Genomic DNA, 16987 nt, shown 5'->3' on the forward strand with positions numbered 1-16987 from the left:
GATGGATTAAAGGCAGGACGAGGATCAACATGTGACCAGCGTTTGCTCGTCGGCGTGAGCTGAAGGAGGCGTGCCCGACCGATGCTGTCCTGCTTGTTATGGTGATTACCGACCACTCAAACATTGAACTGAAGTATCACATAGATTCTGGAAAACGGTAACCAATAGACTACTATAATGACGCTGGCTTGTAAACGTGAGCATCGTGATTATTTGGCATTGGAAAAAAATAAAACCCATGAAATTATATTCATATGACATGCTGAAGCATATGCCACTGACTGTAACGTTACCTGGGATGAAGACATTTCACACGCGCCGCCAGAAGAACACCTGCATGTGAACTCCTCCTGCAGTGTTCAGGGGAACTGTTAGTGATGCACCAACCCGCGGGACGCTTTTATGAAGTTATTTGGCCCGCACCGCACCACTGTATATATTTTTACAACCCGCCGCACACCCGTGACCATTAAATAGACATACGGGGTCCGCGGGTTATGAGACGACCCGCGCATCACTAGTTCAGGGCTATCAGGGCTGTCATGTCAACAAATGCACGCGCGATGGCATCCCCTGTTGTAGGATGACAGAGCTTACGACAGTAGTTGAGGACATTATTTTTTCCCAACTGTAGGGGGACCCCGAGAGCAAAAGTTACCCAGTGCTGCTTTAATGTTATGAAGTGATGAGAATAATTTTTGTGCGCAAAAAAATACAAAACAAGCGACTTTATTCAACAAACTTTTCTCGTCTGTCATTCTCCTATAGGCTGTTGATGTAGTAAACACAGTGCAGCGCTTCCAGGTTCTGCTTCGCTGCTTCTGCAACGCCGGTTCACCATTGATATATATATTGCACTGTTTTTATGCTGCATTCACGTGCTGTCAGAATTCATGTAAATTAATGTAAATACGAGTTTCCAAGTGCACACGAACGCCCTCTTATGTCGTGTTTACCACTGGGAAGATTGGAAATCATTTTAATATGCAAATTCCAGAGTTGGGCGAGCCATAAACTTTAAACATAGAACTACTGTGTCAGCTATGATTAATTCGCTTTCCCCCCCCAAAACACCTATAGATAGTCTTGCCTTGTCATTAACATAGTGCATTTATACGAGTAATCATTTGAAGATATTGTAGGTTTTATACACAGCGAAAATAGCCTGCATTTGACTGAGTCGACAGAAAGCAGGCGATCTGGATAGCATCGTGAATGTATCTGGTTGTCAGTGCATGTGACACTACATATGATGTTGGTTTTAATAAGATTTTCCCAATAAATAGGCAAGAATGAACCTCCATTATTCCTCTTCATTCCGACAACAAAGCACTTGAAGTACACAAGCTCGTAATTATGACTTCTGAAGCGGGAATTATGGCATTTCCGATAGCACATGAAGGCTACATTACTATGTGAATCACAGAGGAGAATGGCATGGAAGAGAAGAGATTGTTGGATCTTTTTTCTTTTGCACACAAAAAGTATTCTCGTTGCATTTTAACATTGAGGTTGAACCACTGTCTTTACTTCCTTTCTGGACCTTAAAAATTTGGTTCATCTTCATTTGTGTTCTGAGGATGAACGAAGGTCTTGCGGGTTTGGAGCGTCATGAGGGCGAGGAATTAATATAATTTTTGGGTGAACTGTCCCTTTAAATTTCTTCATTGCTTTGAGAAGCCTAAATGGCTACAAAGGGCTTCATGTTGCCTACACATTAATAAACATCATAAACTGCTTATCTCTGTGCCCTTGCTTTTTTCTCAATAATGAAACAAGTGTCATATGTAGTAAATGCAGGACAAATGAACAGTAATGTATCATATTTCGATGGATACTGAGCTATTGTGGGAACGTTTTTACATTTTAATAAAAACATATATTTATGCCTGGTCACACAAAGCCACAAACAAAGAAGTGTTTTCGAAATTTACAGTTTCATTACAGGGCATTGCTTCTGCGGTATGCCAACTATCCTCTTTCCTTCCTTTTTTTATGCTGTCGTAGAAAATCATACGTTGACATCAATTTGATTGACAGCCGATGCGGGCTAATCAGCATTCTCGGTCTCTGCTGTGATTGGATAGAGCGATACATGTGGGCGGGCTTTAGACAGACAGCTAATGGTGTATTGATACATACTAACCTTGTGTCCAGGGGGGCGGGGCGTGAGGAGTCTATTTATATGGGGGAAGTGTCCAGTCCCAACCAGTTGAAGAAAGAAAAAGGTTTACCACCTTCTCAAATCTTGTTACTCAAAAGAGTGAAAATGAGGGAAATCGTGCATCTTCAAGCCGGACAATGCGGTAACCAGATTGGAGCAAAGGTCTGTTTTTTTTTTTTTTTTCGTTTTTTTTTTTGTTTAATATAAATTTGCATTTGTTGTTGGGTTAACATTTAGTATTAGTATTTATAAAATAGATGTATAGAATATATGTATAGAAATCGAAGCGTTTATATTTTTTCTTATGTGCTGTAGACTGTTGTTCACAATCCCATAATATTCTCGTTTGAATTAAATCTGGGTCATGCATGTGCTTCCTTAAGATCATTTTATTGACTCTTAAAAGACTTTAAAAGGCAATGAAATGTAGCTGTTTCCAAAAGTATATATAAATCTATAATAATAAAAAAAAAACATTCATGTCAATTGTTCGTCTTCGCCGGCGTCTGTCTCGCGCTTCCCTTTGTGAGATCCGCCGCAGTGCGACAAAAGGAAGTGAGCTAAATATAGCCACATCCCAGATTTTCGTTAACGAAATAATTCCACTTAAAGTTACAAAATCTAAAATACAAATAGTATCGACTTGTTAATTCGAAGATATATATTTTATTTCTGAAATGTAGGCCCCTACAAATCGATGAACTCAACGAACTCACCGGAAATGGATCTCAGCCAACCGGTGCGCGTGGCGCGCGCGCGAGTTTTGCGCGGGAGGAGTTCAAATAAGATCAATATTTGGTGACGTTGTAACACATTGTAACCGATATTAAGAGGCATATTTAAAAAAAAATGCGTATCGTGTTATGTCTCAGCGATTTTGTATCCAACGCATGATGCCTAAAATCATGTTAATGCGAATCATGAGTGGGAGTTTGTGAACTGTTGGCGCTTTTTGCAAAGCCCACTCAGTGAATATTTGAAAAGCATAGTTTTAATAGAGTATAAAGACCTTATTCACAAAAGCGCCTTTTATAAAAAAAATTAACGATCTCTCCAGTGGATTTTACTGTTATTAAATGTTTTTGGATTCTGCTTAATATGAAACCCTGACAATGAGACCATTTCAGTACAAAAAACCCAGACATAATGAGCTGTGGACAATTAAGTGATATAGGCGCTTTTATACAGCTTTTTGCCATTTATCCCCCACAGCCTTGCTTTTATGCCTGCAAGGCGCTTCTCTGAATAAGGTCTATTTCAGTCCATAATTTGATCAGATACATTGATTTCAAATCTGTTATGGATTACTGATAACATTAATTGTTGCCTGTAGCTTTACGCTCAACCTACTCAAGTCATTAATATTATTAATAATTGTGTCTTCTAGTTCTGGGAGGTTATCAGTGATGAGCATGGTATTGATCCCACCGGCACATATCATGGTGACAGCGACCTCCAGCTCGACAGGATCAATGTCTATTACAATGAGGCATCAGGTATGTCCACGTATCAATACTACTGAGGCCGCACATTTTCTATTTATTAAACCTTATTAACCTTGTGTTTTATGTTTTAGGAGGCAAATATGTGCCCCGTGCCGTGTTGGTGGATTTGGAGCCCGGAACCATGGACTCCGTGAGGTCCGGACCCTTCGGACAGGTCTTCAGGCCAGACAACTTTGTTTTTGGTGGGTATTGTTATTAATAGGGTTAAAGGTGAACTATGTAGTATTTTTGCAGTAAAATATCTAAAAACCACTAGGCCGATGTTATATATTTTGTTCAGTTGAGTACCTACAATATCCCAGAAGTTTCCAACTATTTGTAAATTGTGAGAAAATTGCTATTTTAACTAAGGACCGGGACGTTTCAGCATTGCATTTGAGGGAGTCGCCGGTCAATTGCGTCATATCTGCGTTACCCTCGGTTTCGGCTTATATTTCGCAGGAGCGCTTTACTCTTAGCAGTGTGAACAAGTGAACGCACGGAGTAAAGTCATAACATCGTTTTGAACACACTTAAATGTATCTAATATGATAAACAGAGCTACATTACCTCAAAATCATAACCGGAAGAGCGGATCTGTGCAGGCGCTCTGCGAATGTGTCCCGTCATAATAAAAGTCCCGGTATTCGCGAGGAGGGTAGTTGTTTAACAATCGCTCCAGCAGCTGTGCTCAGGTCCATAACACTCGGTCCTGCTCTGCTTTACACTACAGTAACGTTAATAACCGCATGCATGAACGTGATTTCTGCCCGAGTCCTATTTTCCACCGGCTGTGATGAGAAGACCACATCTCCCAAGATGCTGCGGTCACAATTTGCGTCATCAAACTACGATTTATTTTGAATAGGCGCCCTCCAGTGGACGAAAGCTGCATAGTGCACCTTTAATAACACGATACTGGAATTTCCAACTGCATATATATATATATCACACACACACACAGTGGTTGTAAACAGCTAATACATTTTTTTTACATTTCACTGCCGGTTGTATTCTGTATAACTGTATGTGACAAATAAAACTCTTGAACTTGAATAAAATAAACAAATTGCAAATAATATCACATAAAAATACAATAGAATAAAGAGACATTATATAAACATAGCTTTAAGTTTTAAGGATGGATCAAACCGTGGTATTCTAGTAAGAAATACTACAAAAATGAAAGTATAATCAAATGTAAGAATGCTGGATAGTTTTCATTCTGAACTTCACTTGCAAATAAAGTTACAAAATAGTTACAAAACAAGTCTTTTGTTCTTTGATTAACCTGACCGACAGCAGCAGGTTTATTAGGTTGCTGTCACTTTAAGAGCTTAAACACAGATCCAATATACTGTTACACATGCGTTTTCGCTCTACTTTTTATGTACAGCTGGTATCGTAGTATTGATAATGCAGAAAATTAGTATTGGAACTGTTTCAGATATTTCAGTATTGATATTTTTTTTTTACAACACCAGTTCAGTCAGGACCACTTTGAGAATTAAATTGATTGAAAATCTTTCATTTGGCAAAAGGCTTTGACTCAAAGATGCTCAAGCTGCCATACTAGAAAGCTTGAGATGCATTCTTGAAACAATCCCCCAGCCATCATAATAAGTTTCTAAGCATTTATTACAGAAAAAGATACAATTGTAACAATAGTTATACACAGAATCCAATACTCAATAATGAAGATACAAGGTGAAGGGGCACAGGTGGATGTAAATATCTGTGCGACAGACTGAAGAACATGAGTTTGACTGAGCTTAAAAACTATAGTTGATAAGAATAGGTGGAATAACAAATCAGCTGAGTGTCAGCTGATATCGCTTCCATTCGATCTCTCAAGCTCCATTTATTTAAAGGGTAAGTTCACCCAAAAATGAATTGTCATTCATTTTTTACCCTAATGTCGTTTGACACCCGCAAGACCTCCGTTCATTTTCAGAACGCAAATGAAGATATTAGTGTTGAAATCCGATGGCTAAGAAAGGCCTTCATTGACACCAATGTCATTTCCTCTCTCAAGACCCATAAAGGCACTAAAGACGTCGTTACAAAGCCCATCTCAATACAGTGGCTCAACAATCACTTTATGAAGAGATGAGATTACTTTTTGTGCGCAAATAAACTAAATAACGTGATGGGTGACTTAAATAACGTGACTTATATAGTGATGGGCCAATTTCTAAACAAAGCTTTGAACCGTTATGAATCAGCGCATTGATTCATGATTCGGATCGCGTGTCAAACTGCTGAAGTCACGTGACGTTGGAATCATGAACTGATTTACTAAAATTCATGACGGTTCGCAACTTTAAAGTTATTTTTTTATTTTTTAGTGCACAAAAACTATTCTCGTTGATGCATAAATGATTGTAGAGCCACTGTATTGAGATGGGCTTTGTAACAACGTCTTTAGTGCCTTTATGGGTCTTGAGAGGGGAAATGACATTGGGTTAAGTAATTATTGACAGGATTTTTGTTTGAGTGAACTAACCCTTTAAATAAAATGCAATATTTGTTCAAAATGAGGATGTTTTAAATATTTTTCCTTCTGCTACAGGTCAGAGTGGTGCTGGAAACAACTGGGCCAAAGGCCACTACACGGAAGGAGCGGAGCTGGTAGACTCCGTCTTGGACGTGGTTCGTAAAGAGGCAGAGAGCTGCGACTGCCTGCAGGGCTTCCAGCTCACCCACTCCCTGGGTGGAGGAACTGGCTCTGGAATGGGCACGCTCCTCATCAGCAAGATCCGCGAGGAGTATCCCGACCGAATTATGAACACCTTCAGTGTGGTGCCTTCACCCAAGGTATCCGACACCGTGGTTGAGCCATACAACGCCACGCTGTCTGTGCACCAGCTGGTCGAAAACACAGACGAGACCTACTGCATTGATAACGAAGCGCTGTACGATATCTGCTTCCGCACGCTCAAACTCACCACGCCTTCATACGGCGATCTCAACCATCTTGTCTCTGCCACCATGAGCGGCGTCACCACCTGCCTCCGCTTCCCCGGGCAGCTCAACGCAGATCTGCGAAAGCTCGCCGTGAACATGGTGCCCTTCCCTCGCCTCCACTTCTTCATGCCTGGCTTCGCTCCTCTCACCAGCAGGGGGAGCCAGCAGTACCGCTCTCTAACCGTACCAGAGCTCACACAGCAGATGTTCGATGCCAAGAACATGATGGCCGCGTGCGACCCGCGCCACGGACGCTACCTCACAGTCGCCGCCATTTTCCGTGGCCGCATGTCCATGAAGGAGGTGGATGAGCAGATGCTCAACGTTCAGAACAAGAACAGCAGCTACTTTGTCGAATGGATCCCCAACAACGTCAAGACCGCTGTCTGCGACATCCCCCCTCGCGGGCTCAAAATGGCTGCAACCTTCATCGGCAACAGCACGGCCATCCAGGAGCTCTTCAAGCGTATCTCCGAGCAGTTCACCGCCATGTTCAGGCGCAAAGCTTTCCTCCATTGGTACACAGGCGAAGGTATGGATGAGATGGAGTTCACCGAGGCCGAGAGCAACATGAACGACCTGGTGTCTGAGTACCAGCAGTACCAGGACGCCACCGCCGAGGAGGAGGGCGAGTTTGAGGAAGAGGGAGAGGAAGAGCTGGCTTAGATCTCTCTAATATAGGTGTCGTTTTCCAGGCTGTATCATTTTGCTCTCATACAAGGAAAAATATGAAATTTTCTTGTTCTGTTCGTGTCTCTTGTTTGTACAGATGTCATTAAAAGCCTTTTCTTCTGTTAAGATGTCTTCCTCTTTATTTAATTAGACTAATAATCTGGAGTTGTCCTCATTCTTTACTGGTAACACGTGCTGACAGATCCTTGTCGAACCGGTTGAGATTGCCTCCAGACCTCGCTGGTTGAGTTAATATGCCAACACGCATCTACATTACCAGTCATGAGGTTCATAATCTTCCAGTCATTACTTTTCCACACATGATTTGGGTTAACCCACACAATAGGGTTCTATATGTTAACAGATATTTAAATTAAGTGTTTTACCTCATGTATTAATCTTGAAGTTAATATATTGATGCATTTTAATTAACTGAGTCTTAATATTTAGCATTTTTCATGAATACAGAATATAAGCCTATTCTTTCATCTATGAAAGTTATCAAAGCTAAAAGCACATGGTAGTTATTTAATGACCAGAAATGTTAATGTCCAGATTTCATTTTATATTTATGCATAACTCAATGTTAGGATGCCTTATAAACATTTTATTGAAGTTCAAACAATGACTGTTTAGCAGATTTTGCGCTAAGCAGAAAATCTTTAATTACTTTTATTGTGCATGTTAAGAGCTAAATAAGAATACTACACAGTTTATTAGTTTACCCTGCTAGTTTCAAGCTAAATATTTACTGACTAATCTGTGCAAAACAAGTTATTCGGAAGAATGTTGGTGAGATTTCCATTTTAGTGGACAAACCCTTAAAGCCTAGTTCAGACTGCACGATTTTCAAACTCGTCGGGTCACTGCTCTATTCACACTGCATGACTATCTGGGTTATTATTCAGTCACTGCTGTGTTCACACTGCACGATGGTTTGACGACAGAGGAGTTCACACTGCATGACTGAACAAGAGGAACAATCGCCGACAACTCTCTCTCTCCGGTGCTCAAACTACGTTTCCCAAACACACGTGCGATGTGACAAGTAAACAACGCGAGATCACACGTGCGTCAGACCGGAGTTCTCGCGCGAGACTTGGAATTGTTATTAAAAATGATAAACTGCACAAAGTTTGCTTCAAATTGTATGTGCGCTGATTTGTGGAGAAAAAGAAAAAGATAATGGCGGAAGAAATTGTTGGAGAGACAGAGGGAGCCAGGATTTTGTTCTGCAAAGACAGTTTGAGGTAAATAAATAATTATTTAATGTGCTGCTGCTGTGGCTGGATGTGCAAATGTTTGGCGTTTGTTTCTGTTTGATAGAATTGTAAATATATCTATTAAAATACTGAAATTCTGCTTTATAACTCCTCCCTGAACCTCCTGCGGCCCTGCGAAACATTTCAGTCCTTGCTATAAATGAATGTTTGCAACATTGTAATTATTAAAGGATTGTTTATTCACAGTTATTGTACAGCCCTATATAACAATTTTGGGTTTATAGCTTCAAAACTAGTAATACTTAAATATATATGATCATTAGCAGACATTTCAATGGACCGCAAGCCGTCCGCCATATTGGAATGGTCAACGCCGATCGGTGAGTGTCTGCAACCGTAGAATATCTCAACACATGAATATCTATTATGAAATAAACTTCAGCTGATGATTTTGCTAAAACACAACAAGGGCATCTGGTAACACGACATTAGAAAGTTACCATAGTAAAAGTAAAAACATGTAGTATCGAGTTAGTGAAGTAGCCTTGTGTGAATCCAATTACTTTCAGTTTAAATCTGGGCGGTGGCATCATTGATCCTGTGAGTGATGACAAGCTAACCGTTCCAAGATGGTGGCCGCCCCGTCGTTTCTTAATGAGGCGTCTATATACACATGCTTACCACACCCATGCGAATCATGAGTGTCCTTTTCACATTTTCTCAGCTGATGGCGCTGTTTTCTAAGTTTTCCTTCTCGTCCATACAAAGTAGGATAAGATCCCAACACACAGCAAGAGCAGAGACCAGCAGCAAACCCGCATCACCTGATCTTCCAGATTCTGCTTCTCGCCGAAACGACTGATAAAACCTGACTGAGAGCAAAACACATAGTCAGATATGTAATAACAGTATAGATATAGATATAGGTAGATATTTCTAATAGACATTTTCAGTTACTTAATACATATGATAGTGAATGTGATAAATAAATAATAGAGTATGATCATAAATATGTCCCATAGAGGCATGAAAAAACGTGTATTTCTGACTAGATAAATCATACTTCTTTTGCTCAAATCATGGCTTTATTGTTATATTTTGTTCACCTAGTATGCATGCACATCCTAGAGGACAAAGACAGTCAGCAATGATGCGATTTGCTCCTACAGCTGCCATTAATCATTGTAAATTATACTTTCTCCCCCAGCATTTTCTCCACTTTTTTGGAAAACCTGTTTGTTCCAGTGGATTGAACTAATAACAGACAAATTTACCAAAATATCTATTTAGCCCTTATGTAGCTGTATCCTCGTGTAGCTATAGCAATCGAGGGTCAAAACGAACAAAAGCCCTAAAATTATAACCTTTTTCATATTATGTTTATACTATTTTTTTTCTTTTTTTTTAATGCAGTTTTTGGAGATCTCTATTTTTTTAGTGTTATTTACCTGTAAATTAATAGATTTAATCAATAATTTATTTTAATAATATTATTTAGGTACATTGTTTAAATTTGTTCAACAAAATAACTCTCCATTATATGCACAAAAAGTGTCTGCTGACCTCTTGTGGGACAAAATGTAACGATATTCACAACCCTTGCCACTAGATGGCCTTATGGCGTTATATGGAGCAAATGAGCTGTCCTAAAGTCAGTTTTCTGAAAATAGTAATATATTCTATTTACACATGTCAAATTAGCAGTTCTTTGCAATACAAGTAAATAGTAATTACATGTAATTTATACTTTATTTTGACATATACAGGATAATTTTGACAATAACAGGATGCAATAATAACATTAAAATTATTAAATGAATGCCGTCTTAATGGGATAATAAACCCAACACACACACCTATCCCTAACCCTACCCAATAAATGCTTTTATTATTATTAAACTATTATTATTAAACTGCTTGTGTGTGTGTGTGTGTGTGTGTGTGTGTGTGTGTACAAGAAAAAGATAGAGAAAAAGAGAGAGAGAGGGAGAGAGAGTTTTCTCCACAGCATTTTCCAGATCTCTCTCTCATCTGTACTTTTAGAACACCTGCTCAAGTATCTGCTGACGATAACGAATCATCAATGACTCCGACGGTGTCCTGACGCTAAACGAGACCCAACACTCACCCATCCTCCTCGGTCCCGGATCTCCGGGCAGATGACCCTCTCCACGTAGCTGCCCACGCACTCCTGAACCTGGGGCAGGACCGCAGACATGCCCCGGTCCCGGCAGTGCAGTGCCAGCTGACCCGCCAGAACAAACACGGACAGCACGGCGCTCCAGGCCAGCTCGCGGCGGCGGTTGGGCGCGAAGTGCTCGTCCAGGATGGAGACCAGCGTCGGGCAGGCCGTTCGGTCCGTCACATCCTGGAAAACACGCGGCCAGCGGCGGAAGAAGATGGGGAAGCGAGCAAGCAGCTCATCTCCGGCGTGACGCAGAGCGGCCGCGGCACGGGACGGCGCTGGTCCGAGCGGGACGCCAGGTTTGGCCGTCACATAGTTGATATAGTCGTACGCCATCAAGTAGGCCTCGCGTACCAGTGGGTCAGGACTGCTCAGGCCTCGGCCAATCACAACGTCATCTGACCGTCCCATCGCCTCAGATCACCGCAGGCAAAGCTACAATCTCTTCACTGTCAGAAAAAATGGTACACTGCTGTCACTGGGGCGGGTACCCTAAGGTAGCCTACAAAACTTAAAAGGTAGCTACTAATATGTACCTTTAAAGGGGTGGTTGCATGCGATTTCTCTTTTTTAACTTTAGTTAGTGTGTAATGTCGCTGCTTGAGCATAAACAATATCTGCAAAGTTACAGCGCTGAAAGTTCAGTGCTAACGGAGATATTGTCTTTTAATGTTACGGCAGTTTATTGCCTACAAAAATGGCCGGTTTGGACTACAACGAGCTTCTTCCTGGGTTGGTGACATCATAAACCCTCGCTAGTCTCGCAGATGTGACTCCTGCCGGTAATGGGAAGGGGCGTGGCTTCTGGACAACCTGTGCTTGGCACTTCAGCCAATAAAAATACAGGAAACAACATTTGGCCATTTAACCAATCTAACACCATTGCGTTTTTCAGAGGGATGGGCTTCATAGAAGCAGGAAGCAAACGAGCCGTTCAAAGGACAGTGGAGACAGCGGTGTGGAATAAAGGGAGAATAGAAGATAAATACAAAACAAAAAACTATTAAGACATGTTATACTGCGCCCCATAAACACAACCAAGCCTAGAAAAAAAAACACAGAACCGCCCCTTTAAAGTAGTAATATGTTCCTTTTCACTTTTGTACCTTTAGGGTACCGCCGTAGTGACAGCAATGTACCTTTTTTTCTGAGTGTTCAGCACCCACTCATGTTAGACGCTCAGGTCACTTTCCATTGATCATCTTCACAAACTGCCTGTTCGGATCATCCGGGTCTTTGGGGATACAAAACAAGATCAGATGCTTCAGATAAAACTTTATGTCAGTGGTTCTCAAACTTTTAGATTCAAGTTTTTGCAATGTGTTCAGTGCCGATCCTACACTTCTGAGCACAACTTTGTTAAGGGGCCCCTGTCAGTGTATTCTTAAAACCCCCACATTTTCCATAAATTTAAGTAATAATTGCAATCGTTTTCAATATGCAAGGTGCAATGCCAGTTTTCTAATATGGACAAACCCAACCGTTGAGGTTACTTTTTTATTTATTTTTTATTTTTTAGCCCAACGGGTAGGTTTTTCCTTTTTGACACAAATCTGGGTTGAAACTTTAGTTAGTGACCCAGCCTTATTTAAAGTGAAGAAGGTAAACACAAAAAACACACATATATATTTCCATGGTATAGAGAAATATTCACATTATGGGAAATTGTGGTCATGTTTATTTTGTATAGTGATGAGCAAGGGGGCCCCTGGTGGTTAGGGGACCCTACACAACTTGCGTAGTTTGTGTATAGGGAGGATCAGCTCTGGGTGTGTTCCACAGAGAAATCGCTCTAATTGAACTTATTGGGGCACAGCTGAAAATTTGCTGAGAACCATTGCCTTCCCAGACAGCAACATAATGTCGGCCCAAATCTGGGACATGTGGAGTCCACACATCCCAGATGTGGGCCAGATCCGGCCCGACACTATGTTGCTGTCTGTCTCTGGGTTTGTTTTTTTGTTCTGTGTATTCATTTATTACAAATTACATTGCCAGACAGTGACTTCAATACACATATTCTATAATGACCATTTAAACCTCTATATTAAAGGTGCACTCTGTAACTTTCCCGTTTACTAGAGGTCGCCTATTCAAAACAAAGGCGTAGTTTGATGACGGCAAGTTTGAGCGCAGAATCTTGGGACATGTGGTCTTCACCTCACAGCCGGTGGGAAAGAATCGGGATAGGATTCGAGCAGAAATCACATCAGGAGTGAGTGTTGAGGAGCTGAGCGAGGCCACTGGAGCAATTGGTAATGAGATTAACGCAACACATGCTTCGAGAGCAGCGGGACTTTTATTATGCCACAGTCGCCAACAGGCCACGCCATTGGTTAAAATAGAAATTTTCTCACAATTTACAAACAGTTGGAAACATTTGGGATATTGTATATACAATAATACAAATACAAAATAATACAAAACTAAACAAAATATATAACACTGGCCTAGTGAATTTTGGATATTTCACAGAAATGTTGTACATAGTGCACCTTTAAAATACATTTTGATATTTTCTAAATTAAATTCTTGAACATTTATAAAGTAGTTTAACATTAGGCAGCGGCAAATCATAGAAATACAGGTCCTTCTCAAAAAATGTGCATATTGTGATAAAAGTTCATTATTTTCCATAATGTAATTATAAAAATTAAACTTTCATATATTTTAGATTCATTGCACACCAACTGAAATATTTCAGGTCTTTTATTGTTTTAATGCTGATGATTTTGGCACACAGCTCATGAAAACCCAAAATTCCTATCTCAAAAAATTAGCATATCATGAAAAGGTTCTCTAAACGAGCTATTAACCTAATCATCTGAATCAACTAATGAACTCTAAACACCTGCAAAAGATTCCTGAGGCTTTTAAAAACTCCCAGCCTGGTTCATTACTCAAAACCGCAATCATGGGTAAGACTGCCGACCTGACTGCTGTCCAGAAGGCCATCATTGACACCCTCAAGCGAGAGGGTAAGACACAGAAAGACATTTCTGGACGAATAGGCTGTTCCCAGAGTGCTGTATCAAGGCACCTCAGTGGGAAGTCTGTGGGAAGGAAAGAGTGTGGCAAAAAACACTGCACAACGAGAAGAGGTGAGCGGACCCTGAGGAAGATTGTGGAGAAGGACCGACTCCAGACCTTGGGGGACCTGCGGAAGCAGTGGACTGAGTCTGGAGGAGAAACATCCAGAGCCGCCGTGCACAGGCGTGTGCAGGAAATGGGCTACAGGTGCCGCATTCCCCAGGTCAAGACACTTTTGGGCTACAGAGAAGCAGCACTGGACTGTTGCTCAGTGGTCCAAAGTACTTGTTTTGGATGAAAGCAAATTTTGCATGTCATTCGGAAATCAAGGTGCCAGAGTCTGGAGGAAGACTGGGGAGAAGGAAATGCCAAAATGCCTGAAGTCCAGTGTCAAGTCCCCACAGTCAGTGATGGTCTGGGGTGCCATGTCAGCTGCTGGTGTTGGTCCACTGTGTTTTATCAAGGGCAGGGTCAATGCAGCTCGCTATCAGGAGATTTTGGAGCACTTCATGCTTCCATCTGCTGAAAAGCTTTTTGGAGATGAAGATTTGGTTTTTCAGCACGACCTGGCAAAGGTTTTAATACTTTTGTATTAAAAACACTTTTCTTTTAATGGTCGGATGAAATATGCTAATTTTTTGAGATTTTGGGTTTTCATGAGCTGTATGCCAAAATCATCAGTATTAAAACAATAAAAGACCTGAAATATTTCAGTTGGCGTGCAATGAATCTAAAATATATGAAAGTTTAATTTGTATCAATACATTATGGAAAATAATGAACTTTATCACAATATGCTAATTTTTTGAGAAGGACCTGTAGATTATATTTACACTAGGTAGATACTTTAAGTAGATACTTTTTATACTTATAAATAGTGGCAGATACTATTTGTTAATGGATACATTGTTAATTAATAAATGGATGGTGCCTTATTGGGACAATAAAGCCCTTTCTACACCTACCCCTAACCCTAAACACTTTATTAAACATGTTAATTTCCACTTGTCAAATATTTTATTAATTTTTATTGAAAATAAATGTCTTTCCGAGCTGATATGTGATGGGAAAAAATAGCAAGTTCAAAAGGCGGATTCAAACTTGGTGGATTCGCATCAAAACACTCTGACACACACCTTCCCGCTACACCATTGCTACTGTTGACATCTCAGGGTCTTTTTCATCTCAGGCTATTTGCACTCAGTGTATATAGACACTCCGGTGACATTATTAGGGGCCAAGCGCTGAAGGTGCAGTCTGAAATGTCTCCGTAGCAAATTTGGGGTCCAAAGTTTGACTAATGTTTGTGCTAATAACTTTTTAACCATAAGGTTACGTAGAATCGTAGTAACCGTATAAACAAAATTTGTTTTCTCTCTGATTTCTTGGCTCAAGGTGATTCGATTGCAACCTATTAGGTCATTTTCTGTAGTGCCAATTCTCCCGCCAAATTTTCCTGCCAAAAAACGACCTTTTCAAACTCCTGCTAGACGGTTTATCTGATTTGCACAAAATTTTAACCATGCATAAGGCTGTATCCGCATCGCTTTATCGTATTTTGACCAAACTTGGTGCATATCATGACATGGATGACTTGATGCTACATGCTCCAGTGTCAGACATTTTGAATTTTGCAGTAAAATGCTGTATTTCATAAATGCATTAGCGAATCATTATGAAACTCAGTATGGGTCATCGGCATAATGCCCTGAAAGAGCCTGAGAAGTTTCGAGCTAGCGCCACCCAGTTTTAAAACCAAATATTCATATGCCTATAACTTTGAATTTGGTTACCTTATTTTCCCAGGAGTCCTATCCCTATACCAAACATGCTAGGTTTCGCCTTATGGTTTGTTTAACATATATCTGTGTATATCTCTGAAACTGGCATTAAATCGGAATCAAAGCGGTTCCCTATTCTCTAATGACGAAATGTCACAACTTTGATAGCAAATGGCAAAAAAAATGCAATCAAAGTCAGGTGTGAGTTAATTTTTTATATACTCATAAATATAAATATCTATAACTCCTAAACAAAATGAGATATTTCAACAAATTTGACACGCTTATGTATGGGGGCACTCTGCACAACTTGGTGGCGCTATAATTGAACAAAACATGAAATTTGCTCTATACAACTCAATGTATTTATTGTCTCCAAATGTCTTAACTAATTTTCGCAGTTGGTCTGCTCATAATTGCTGCTTGAAGATATATTTGGCATTTATTATTATTTCTAAGTTGTTGTTTACAAAAATGCTTGTAGTGAGACCAACATGCCAAAGAAGAAAAACCGGATATGATATCACAGAGAGTACTCATGAAGACCTTGACTACAATATTACTTTATATAAAGGTCAATCCTTCTCATGAAACATCAGCTCATCTGACCTCTGTGTGTTTTTCACTTTAAACCACATGACACTTTACAGTCATTAAAGCTGGGTCATCGTTCGCGCGAGTCGTTTTCAAAACCAACATCAATACAAAGAGTACATTTCTAAGAAGTTGGCATGTGCATTTTACATGAGATTTACAAATTGTTGAAACTCTTGTTTACATTCGACCTCTCTTAAGCACATTTAACATTCAAGCAAATAAAACTTCTAAACCTGGCAAAAAGTTTTAGACCATCAGCAGAAGCCTCTCATTTAAATGTCCAGATTGTTGCGTTACTGATATGACCATCAATGACGGGAAACATCACACACACACACACACACTGCAGCGAAGGCCCTGCGACTCACCCTTCTTGCGCAGATGTGAATCATGCCATTACCAAACAATTAGGATTAGTTAACAGCTGACCGAAGGACAGTGTAGACCTGGAGGTTCTCGAGAGAGAGCCGATGTGCATGTTGTGGTCCCGGACTATATTTAGCTCTCTTGTCTGTAACAGATCCAGAAGCTCATAGCATGCACGGTCCTCTGGGACATGACACCATGACGGACTCTGTCCTGCATGGGGACAGCTATAAATACTCAACATGCAGAAACATCACACACTGTGCCTTTCAGTGCCTACGGTGTGTTTGTCTTAGAAGAAAAGGTTCTATCGGCGCTACGTATTTGGAACCCCTAAAAAAGTAAAGTTGAGTATTCTCCAAAGAACCTTTTATGCTAAAAAGGTTCTATAATGACAAGAAAGAACCACTTTAAAAGTGTTCTAGAACACTGCAAAAAATGAATTTATTATTTATTTTTATCTTGTTTCTAGTCTAAATATCTAAATAGTCTTACATTAAGAAACAATTACTAGACAA

The 16987-nt window shown here is 40.3% G+C and overlaps 2 protein-coding genes across 2 annotated transcripts; one reads left to right on the forward strand and one right to left on the reverse strand.

Annotated features, from left to right (window-relative positions):
* The first annotated feature begins 2183 nt into the window (after positions 1–2183).
* On the forward strand, positions 2184–7413 carry tubb2b (tubulin, beta 2b). Its single transcript, XM_067412967.1, has 4 exons — positions 2184–2326; positions 3552–3660; positions 3741–3851; positions 6221–7413. Exons 1-4 carry the CDS (start codon positions 2186–2188, stop codon positions 7279–7281), a joined length of 1422 nt encoding a protein of 473 aa, XP_067269068.1. The 5' UTR covers positions 2184–2185; the 3' UTR covers positions 7282–7413.
* A 1778-nt stretch (positions 7414–9191) lies between these two features.
* bcl2l16 (BCL2 like 16) lies at positions 9192–16777 on the reverse strand. The gene is made up of 4 exons (XM_067412439.1): positions 16472–16777; positions 11802–11929; positions 10639–11144; positions 9192–9382 (listed from the first exon to the last, which is right to left on the reverse strand). Exons 3-4 carry the CDS (start codon positions 11104–11106, stop codon positions 9251–9253), a joined length of 600 nt encoding a protein of 199 aa, XP_067268540.1. The 5' UTR covers positions 11107–11144; positions 11802–11929; positions 16472–16777; the 3' UTR covers positions 9192–9250.
* Positions 16778–16987: the final 210 nt, after the last annotated feature.

This window comes from Pseudorasbora parva, chromosome 13 (assembly GCF_024679245.1).
Source record: "Pseudorasbora parva isolate DD20220531a chromosome 13, ASM2467924v1, whole genome shotgun sequence".
Classification (NCBI taxonomy): domain Eukaryota; kingdom Metazoa; phylum Chordata; class Actinopteri; order Cypriniformes; family Gobionidae; genus Pseudorasbora; species Pseudorasbora parva.